At 42.2% G+C, this 10,181-nt stretch overlaps 1 protein-coding gene across 3 annotated transcripts in view; it reads left to right on the top strand.

The window, feature by feature from the left end:
• The first annotated feature begins 3,669 nt into the window (after positions 1-3,669).
• The window catches only part of EPC2 (enhancer of polycomb homolog 2), a 121,448-nt gene continuing 114,936 nt past the window's right edge, over positions 3,670-10,181 (top strand). For 2 of the 3 annotated variants that reach the window (XM_019455681.2, XM_019455670.2), the window contains exon 1: positions 3,670-4,115. In XM_019455681.2, coding sequence (XP_019311226.1) covers positions 3,963-4,115 — 153 coding nt within the window. In that variant the 5' untranslated portion in view covers positions 3,670-3,962. The remainder of the gene's footprint in view (positions 4,116-10,181) is intronic. The other variant, XM_019455689.2, reaches the window with a different exon arrangement.

The raw sequence follows: 10,181 nt of genomic DNA, 5'->3' as shown, positions 1-10,181 counted from the left end.
TTAGAGAATAACTGTACTCAGTGCATTGTATGTGGAAATTAAAATAGGCTATTAGGCAGCACAATCATTTGAAACAAGTTTTGACAAAAAATTTTATAACAGGATCTACCTCAGAAGTTGGAAAGATATTTTCTGTTTTTAGCTCTAACAAGTATATAGGCATTTAACAAAGAGATTAGAAATAAACTTTATGAGGAGCTCCTGGGTGGTTGCGTGTCTGACTTCAGCTCAGGTCATGATCTCATGGTTTGTGGGTTCAAGGCATGGGTCGGGCTCTGTGCTGACAGTTCAGAGCCTGGAGCCTCCTTCAGATTCTGTGCCCCTCTCTCGCTCTGCCCCTCCCTTGCTCATGCTCTCTCTCAAGAATAAATAAAACATTAAAACATTTTTAAAAAGAAACAAACTTTATGAAAAATAATATTTGTATTCAAATAAAAGTTACTTTCCAAATATGAAACAGAGGCGTTCTGATTTGGGTACTGAAGTGGAAGCCAAGAATACACAGGCTGTGTCTCACTCGAAAAGAATATTGTGTTTTCAACCTCAAACTATTTTATTACCAGCTCTATAGTCATTGACTACAGGGCAAGAAGATAGTGAAGATTTGGGGAAGAAATCTGTTACATGGTCAATGAAAAAGAAGAATAAAACAATAACTACAGCAAAAATCTGTTACTGTAATAGAATTTCAGGTTTCAAAAGAATTTCTTTGAAGTGCTTTAATTGTTTCTAAAATTCAGGGTAGGCCATAATAAGAGCAAATATTGTCAGCAATGGCTAGGTCAAATGACAGGCCAATAGGGTATGTGAACTCCAAGCTGGAATGGATCGGGGTCAGTATCAGTAAATTTCTTCAGGGAATATCAGTCTACATGTATATATTAGGGACCTGCTATATGTGAGGCACAGAACTAGAGATACAGTGATTAACGGGGCAGATGTTGTTCCTGCTCTCCTCAAGGCTACTGTATCTTTTAGGCTTTGGGTTATGACTGTATTAGACACTGGTTGGGAGGTCTTAGGACTTTGGAAGAGCAACTTTAGAATGTTGAATGATCAGTAAACTGAAGAGCTTCGATAGCAGGGTGGCACTGATGAGAAAACAAGAGTTTTGGACTCAGGCTAGACCTGGATTTGAACCCAGTTATGTGAATAATTAGTGTTGAAACTCAGCAAATTATCTGTCTGAGCCTGTTTCCTTATTAGTAAAATTCTGACTTTTCTCCATAGGGTTATAATGAGAACAAAGTGGAATTCAATTAATTGAGATAATGTACTTTTTAAAGTACTACTGTAGTGCCTGGTATATAATAGATACTCAATATTTCCTTTCTTGAAAGAGAGTAACGGGGCACCTGGGTGGCTCAGACGGTTAAGCCTCTGACTCTTGATTTTGGCTCAGGTCATGATGTCAGGGTTCGTGGGATGGAGCCCCGCGTCAGACTCGGCGCTGACAGCACAGAGCCTGTTTGGGATTCTCTTTCTCCCTCTCTCTGCCCTCACTTGCACATGCACGTTCTCTCTCAAAATAAATATAAACTTAAAAGAAAATTTAAAAATGTTCTGCCTTGATAAACAGTTCTAAGCAGTAGTAAAATATAAATTTCATGAATGTTTTATGTTTCATTTGAGTTGTATTTCAGCTTCCATTATAAACAACATGTTCTAATTAGTTATTTTTCTAAGTATTTTTTAAATTATATAGACTTGTAAAAAAGGAAACTCAAAAAACGTTGGCTCTTCCCTACTCGCACTCTTTTTGTCTCTCAAAATAAATAAACATTAAAAAAAGAGGAAGAGAATAACAATATATAGGGGGGAAAGTTATCTTTTCTGAATCTGAGAAGTGCTAGGCACCCAGATAAAAACCCTGGATGACTCATTTCTTCAACCATGGCTCCCTCTACCCCTTTTTACACTTGAATCCAGTGTTGACCACTACCAATAAGATCGTGTTCTTTGCAGAGAACTAGAACTGCTCCAGAGGGTAGTACCTCGAGCAGGACATGCCCATAAGCTTGAGAAAAGTGCTGCTTACAAGAAGTGAGTCATAACATCTCCATTGTTTCCAACAACAAAGTGGATGGAAAACACTTAACCCTTGCTAAATACTGCTTGAGGTCTTGCTGGGTCAAATGTGTTAGACTGTGCCACAAAGTCCATATCTACCATTTTGCCTCAAAGGGGAATGTGGTGAGAAATGAGAAGAGGAAGAAGAGGAAAAAGGAAGAGGGGAACAAGTAGATGAGGGGGAAATGATGGAGGAAGAATTTTGATGCCATATAGAAATGACTGTAGAAATCAATTTTTTCACTTCTAGTCTTCAGCCAACCACCTACTTTTCTCTGAGCTAGATAGAATATTTATCAGTTATTAGAAAATAGTAAAATGTGTTAGTCTTCCTAGGGATTTTGTAAGAAAGCTGTAATGCTTAAAAGACTAACCAAGGAACTCTTGGCTAACCAAGATTGATGTCAACAATAGTCTTGGTACTTACTTAATTTGTGTCAACTTCATTTCCCTTCCTCTTTAGAACATTCTCTACCCAGTTCAAGCTAAAGTAATGTCTCCTTTCTCTGCTCTCTTATAGCCATTGTTGCCTGTGCAACTCACTTGGCAACTAATCATGTCCTACTGCCTTGTGTCATCTCCTGTGTAAAGTATTTACACTTTTAATTTTTTTCCCATCATTTATATTACTTTTTGCCCAGTTCTTCAACTATTTACATCTCTTACTGTTACTCATCTTTCCAACCAACCTATCATCTCATTAACGTGAAAGATCTCTGAGGGTTGGAACTTTATTTCAAACTTCTTTGCGTCTTCCATAATACCCAGTATTTCACACACATCTGCCACTTCGGAAATGTGTGCTGCCTTGATTAACTTTCGTAAGTTTAACTCTTAAGAACTCTGTTTTTGAAATCAGAATAAGATCTACCATCCACTAAACAACTCTAATAAGTTTGGGTGACAGGTTCAAGGGCACTTGTTGCATTTGGCAGCCTCAAACATTAACCCTCACTGCTGCCATTAGCATCCTCCCCGCGAAGGATGAGCGAGGATGTATTACCACGGAGAGCTCTTTCGGGCAGGTACTGAATAGAGGATACAGGGTGGAGGGGCTGCTTGACCGTTTTCGGGGCGGGCGGGACTCCGCAGATCTGCGCCGCTCTCAGTGGGCAGACGGAGTGGACCTTTCGCACCTCACGGGGATGTGCGAATTAGCTGGCGTTTGGGGCGCGGTGGAGACAGCGCTAAGTACAGGCTCGCTGGTGGCTGTTGTGCACTGGTTGACATCTTCCTTTCCCGCTCACCGACTTCTGCAGACACGCGCTGCTCCGCGCGGCCGTGCTTTGCCCGGCGCTTTCCCTCGGGGCACTCTGAGAGCGGGGTGTCGGGGCCGCGGAGGCAGAGGTGCACGCTCGGGGGCGCGGGTTAACTTGCGCACCTGGCACCTGCCACACGGCGAGACGCGGACCAACGAGCCGAGGGCCACCGCCGCCCCCTCTCCCCTGAGCGGCCCGAGGCTGAGCACGCTCCCGCGGGCCGGCAGCGCCGCGGAGAGAGTGGGTGGGCAGGCGAGGGAGGGGAAGGGAGAGGAAGGAGGGAGGGAGGGAGAGGGCGAGGCGCGTCCCCGCGGCGGGGGCGCGCTCTCGCGCGGGCTGCCGGGATCGCTCGCCGCCGCTGTGGTAATGTCCGCCATGTTGGCCATGGCGCAGGGAGCGGATCGGGCGGGCGAGCGGCGGATCTAGTGTGTGGAAGCGGCCGCGGGCGGCGGGGGTCTGTTTTCGGGCGGGGTGGGCGCCCATGCTGTGGCCGGGGGCAGTGAGGAGGAGGAGGAGGAGCGGGCCGGCCGCGCTGCACTGAGGAAGGAGGTGGAGGAGGCGGCGGGAGTCCTCCCCCCCTCCCCGCCCGCCCCGCCGCCGCCGCCCGGGCTGTTCCTGTAAGGCGGGGAGACAATGAGTAAACTCTCCTTCCGAGCGCGGGCGCTGGACGCCGCCAAACCGCTGCCTATCTACCGCGGCAAGGACATGCCTGATCTCAACGACTGCGTCTCCATCAACCGGGCCGTGCCCCAGATGCCCACCGGGATGGAGAAGGAGGAGGAATCGGTAGGGACTCGAGTGTTTATTACCCCCCCTTCCCTCCTCCCCCCTCCCCTTTGTCAGTCGGGCCTCGCCATTCACAGAGCGCTTTACGCTCGCTGGAGGGCGCCGCTGCCGCTCCAACGCATGGGACCCTACGCCGGCGGAGTAGCGTAAACCCTCTCGGCCGGCGCAGCGCCCGCCCGCGGCCGCCATGTTGTTGCGTCCCAGTGTTGTGATTAGCTCGCAGCGCCGCTTACGCTGCCGTAAGGGGGCCTTGCCGTAAGCGGCGGCCGGGAATGGCGCAGGGGATGTTCTGGCCGCACTTGGCGTACGGCCTCTGTTTACCTTCCACTCCGAACCTTCCTCCGGCACGGGGTTAATTAATGGGCGAGGGATCTTTTGGCTAGGAAAGGTTTTCTCTTCCCACTTTCAAATTTAGTTTTGCATTGGGTTCTCGTTGAAATGACTTGTGGAAAGTAAAGCACGTTCATAACAAACACCTTCCTCCTAGCAAGGTAATCCCGGCTCCCCTGCCGGCGGTGGTGCAGCGGGATGAGGCGGTGCAGCACTGCGGCGGGGGAGGGCGGGAGCCGCGACTACCCAGCGGGGTGTAGCGGTAGAGAGCCGTAGACCGGCTAGCTCCGCGGCGGCGAGAGGGACGGCGCTGCCCACCTAGCCGGGACGGCACCGGTTCGGCACACAGCGTTAGAAAGCAAACAGGGATGTTCACCTACGAGCCACTGGCGCTGCCCTGTCCCCGCGCCGCGTCCCCGGGAATTGTCATCATAGAGGGTGGTCTTTTGGAAGTTGAGGATTTAATGCATCCAAATTGACGGTTGCATTTTTGATAACACAACGGTTTCTGCAAAGATTCTGCTTTTCTCCCTGATGGAATTTGGCATACTGTTGAATTTTGTCTGGCTTGACTGTGTTTATGACTCTGGAGTGGTGTTAACTTGCGTGCGAAGTTCATAGTAACTGCACCCTCAAGGATTTCTTCAATGAACCTGCGGTCCCGCCTTATTGTCAACCCTGGGTGTGCGTGGATTGGTTCTCTTGCTTCTGTGACTGTCAGAAGAAGGCTCGAGGTTTCTGTGATTGGTTTTCTCTTTTGACTATTAATATTGCAGGAAATGCTTTTATGCCTTTGATTGGCTGCTCCAGTTCTGACCTCATTATATTACCCTGTTATTACTACTTTCTGCTGTGATTTAATCACATTTTTCTTTGGTCTTTGATTACTTGAAAGTCTTAAACTTTCAGGAGAAAATGAATATGGCAATGGTATCGGGATGAACATTAAGTATTCAGCTTTTCAAAAAATAAGATGAAAACCCAACATTTGCTGTAGATTTAGATCTAAGTCATATGAGAATATTCTTTTTGTTTTAAAAATGAAGTTTATTTCTAGCAGCTCAATTTTCCATGGGAGCGATAATTAAAATAAAGTTATAGTATGTACAAGAATTGAATTGGAGGGGCGCCTGGGTGGCTTGGTCGGTTAGGCATCCGACTTCGGCTCAGGTCATGATCTCACGGTCAGTGAGTTCGAGCCCCGCGTCGGGCTCTGTGCTGACAGCTCAGAGCCTGGAGCCTGTTTCAGATTCTGTGTCTCCCTCTCTCTCTGCTCCTCCCCTGTTCATGCTCTGTCTCTCTCTGTCTCAAAAATAAATAAACGTTAAAAAAAAAAAAAATTAAAAAAGAAAAAGAAAAAAAAAAAAGAATTGAATTGGACTTGAAAAAACACAACTTTGTATTCCACAAAGTTAAATTTTTGTTAATATTATTGTATGGGATTTGACCCAAGAGGAGAAGTAGTTTATGAGTCTTCAAGTATCAGTAGTGATGTAATTACTTGGATCCAGTTATTTGGGTTTGAGAAGGACTAAAATCAAGAAGCTTGTTCTAGAATGAACAATTAACCTGAAAGATAAGTTACTTTTTGTGAACTGAGCAGCAATATACTTACAGCTTTTGGTCCTTAGTTTGCCACATATGTCTTGGTATTTTACCTGAATTTAGGAAGAAAACTTGCAGTTTAGTTATTTTTTTAATGATGTATTAAAAACAAATAATTTAACCCTTTTACTGTTAACTTTTTCAGTAACAGTTGTGATTTTCAATCTGGAGATTGGAAATCAGATTATATTGGATTATTTTCAGTAGCCTGCTTCAGTTGCCCACTTCCAGGGAAGAAGAAATCCAATTTATGGTGGAACTAGAGTTGAAACCCAGGACTTCTGACTCTTTGGTCCTTTCTGCCTCTTTAATGTTACAAGTGGTGGTACTTATAATCAAAACAAAACTGAAAAAACCCTGACAGTTAAGATTTATAACTATCTTTTGCTTCCCAGAATGTACAGTTGGGGTGTTCGTTTTTTCTTTCCTCTTTTTTAAATTAACGTGTAAGAAGACTTGTGCTTACATGAGTGACAGTCGATTCAGTTCTTCTGGTCCTGTTTACAGGACTTCTGTTATTAAGCAGAATTATTTGTTCATTTTAAAAAAATGTTCTGCCTTCAGCACCTGGGTGGCTCAGTCAGTTAAGCTTCCGCTTGATTTCGGCTCAGGTCATGATCTCATGGTTTGTGGGATCAAGCCCTAAGTCGGGCTCTGCTCTGACAGTTTCTCTGTCTCCCTCTCTCTCTCCCTCTCTCTCTCCCTCTCTCTCTCTGCCCTTTTCTCGCTCATGTGCACTCCCTCTCGAAATAAAATTAAAAAACTGTTCTGCCTTGAAAAGCAGTTCTAAGCAGCAGTAAAATATAAATTTCATAAATGTTTTGTGTTTCATTTGAGTTGTATTTCTTTTTTTTTTTTTTAATGTACGTTTATTTTGAGAGAGAGAGGGCATTCACGCAAGCAGGGGAGGCACAGAGAGAGGGAGACAGAATCTCAAGCAGGCTTATATTCACAACCATGAGATCATGACCTGAGCTGAAATCAGGAGTCAGACTCTTAACCGACTGAGCCACCCAGGCGCCCCTGAGTTGTATTTCAATTCAACTTCCATTACCAACATGTTCTAGTTACTTTTGTAAGTATTTTTTAAATTATATAGACTTGTAAAAAAAAATAACAACCTTGGCTTGTGGATTTATAATTGTTGCTTTGCATTTCTAAACTATCCACAATATGACTCCTTTCCTGCTTGATTGACAGAATCTTTTGACTTCACTTGAACCACCTTCATGAATCTTAACCTCCATTCTCACTCCGCCCCCACCCCGCCCCGGTAAAATTAAAAACTGTGTCTATTGGATTATTATTAGACTTTGTTTATATAGTCATTGACTCAGTTTTGCGTTATATTTTGATAATACTTAGATGAGATAATCTAGGCATTCTTTGACATTGGTAGCACTCTCATCATTCTCTTAGCTCTTTCTTTTCTTTTGGACATGTAGGCATCTTCTTTTGTTCCCTTTCCTTATTTTTTCCTTGTCTTTTGCCTAAGGTCTGCCAGTAGGCATCCTCCTAAACTTGGTCTCTATAGTGCTCTACGTGACATTTGATTTAGGTCAAATACTGTTAACTTGTGTTTATTTAGAATCTAAACCAGAATGATCAGGTGATCATCACAACACCCCTTGAGTGTTGTATAGAGATAGTTGATGTTTTTTGATAATACAGTACTGAACCATTTTTTGACTACTACTTGTGTCCCAGATACTATGTTAATAACTTTACATACGATTAGTTCATTTAATCCTTTTTAAAATTAACTTTTTTGAGTTATTTATATGCAATAAAATGTGCTCCTTTAAAGCATAGAGTTTATGAGTTTTGACAAACATGTACACACAAGGAAATGCCACCACAATCAGGATAAAGCAACATTTCAAACACCCAAAAAATTCCCTTGTGCTCCTTTGCAAGTCAGTCCATCTACACCAGTAGTTCTAAGCAATTACTGATTTGTTTTCTTTCCCTATAGATTTTAGTATTGTTTTTTCTAGAATTACATTTAAATGGATTTCACATACTCTTTCATGTCAGGCTTCTTTTGCTCAGCATGATGCATTAACGATTCATCCTTGTTACACGTATCAGTCCATTCCTTTTTATTACCGAACAGTATTCTAGTGGATTGTTGTAATATATTCATCCATCCATCTGGATATTTGAATTGCTTCCTGTTTTTGGTTTTCATTGAATCTTTGTAACAACAGCCTATGTAGTATTATTGTTTCTGTTTTATGGATGAAAAAACTGTGGGTCTCACTGTTAGTAACTGGCAGGGCTATAATTCATGCCCTTGGTTTTAATATCACAAAACCCATTCTTATAACCACTGTGATTCATGTTGACTTCTTACAGAATCCCAAATTAGCTTCTGAACTGTTAAGTTCATTACAGGTTTTGTAAACATTGTTTTACTTTTTGTAATTGGGGAACTTTGAAAGATGACATTGATTTGATTGGGATATTAAATTACTAACTAGGGGCGCCTGGGTGACTCAGTCGGTTGAGTGTCCGACTTCAGCCCAGGTCATGATCTTGCAGTTCAAGAGTTTGAGCCCCGCATTGTGCTCTGTGCTGACAGCTCAGAGCCTGGAGCCTGCTTCGGATTCTGTATGTGTCTCTCTCTCTCTGCCCATCCCTGGGGCGTGTGTGTGTGTGTGTGTGTGTGTGTGTGTGTCTCAAGTAAATAAACATTAAAAACAATAAATTATTAAAACAAATAAGTAAATTGCTAACTGTAGTTTTTCATCACTTAATTGTGTATGATTTTTGCTTTTGGCTTTTCAGATTTTCTGTTTCTTTTTCCTTTTTTTCTTAGAAGTTTATTTACTTTGCTTCTCTGTAGTGTTACCATTATGTTTATCTGAATGTTTACGTTACCATAAGCATGTAAGAAATTTGTGGGAAACTATTATTTTTTATTGTTTAGATTTTATTCTAATAGAATATAATCTATGTAAGGACAAGGATCTTTGCATATTTTGTTCATTAATGTATTCCGAGTATCTGAAACTGTGCCTGGAACATAATATATGTTTGCTAAATGTTAAGTGTTGAATGAGCCTCTTTTTTTTTTCTTTCTATACTAAGATCTATGTTTTTATGAAACACTGTGTGTGCGTGCATGCGTGTGTGTGTAATTCATTAGCAGATTTTGGGAAATTATTCTTGGAATTCTTTTTGGTTTCTTACTTTGATACAACATGTACCTAAATACTAAATGTATATATTTTTTCCCTCTTGAGTCAGAGGCCCCTTTAAATACACAATTTTGAACACATAGGTATGGCTGCAATATTTTTATTTTGTGTTAATTACCCTTCTCATAGGTATATGTAGATTTGTATAAGATACCTTTTTGTATTAGAGTGAACCAAAATTTCTATGAAGCATATGATTCTGCTTATTTTCAGTTTTTAAAAATGTTTTATTTATTTTTTAGAGAGAGACCGAGTATGAGCAGGGGAAGGGCAGAAAGAGGGAGACACAGAATCTGAAGACAGCTCCAGGCTCTGAGCTGTCAGCACAGAGCCTGACGCGGGGCTCGAACTCTTGAACTGCGAGATCATGACCTGAGCTGAAGTCAGACGCTTAACTGACTAAACCACCCAGGTGTCCAATTCTGCTTATGTTTAAAGAAAAAGATCATGACTGATTTGAATTGCCATTTCTCCTTTTATGCTTTAGTTGCCTAATTTTGATATCCTCTTAATATTTTAAGCAACAGTGAGAGTAGGATATATTCAGTGTTTCTTACATTTCAGAGTTATTTTTGGCACTAATACATTTCATGTTTCATTATAGAGGAGTTCTAGAGAGGGTATAAAATAAAATTTCGTAAATTGATATTGTAAAAACACTGAGCATTTATTCTTTCAACAAAAGCATATACTAGCCAGTTATCATCTGAGTGCCAGGTGTTATCTAAATATGACATCAGGAAACTTTTGAAGGGGTAACCATGGATAAGGGTATTTGTAAGGCTGTGTGCTGAGTGTTGCTAGGATTAAAATTAAAAGAAGAATATGATACAGAACTTCGGGAAATGTAAATGAGTCATTGAGGTCAAAAACATATCTGGAAAGTTAGCAGAAACTACCAGGTTAAGTTGATCTGACAAAGAGCATT

Source organism: Panthera pardus, unplaced genomic scaffold, assembly GCF_024362965.1.
Source record: "Panthera pardus isolate Hobbes unplaced genomic scaffold, ASM2436296v1 HiC_scaffold_10, whole genome shotgun sequence".
Taxonomy (NCBI): domain Eukaryota; kingdom Metazoa; phylum Chordata; class Mammalia; order Carnivora; family Felidae; genus Panthera; species Panthera pardus.
This window is presented reverse-complemented; position numbering and strand designations above follow the sequence as displayed.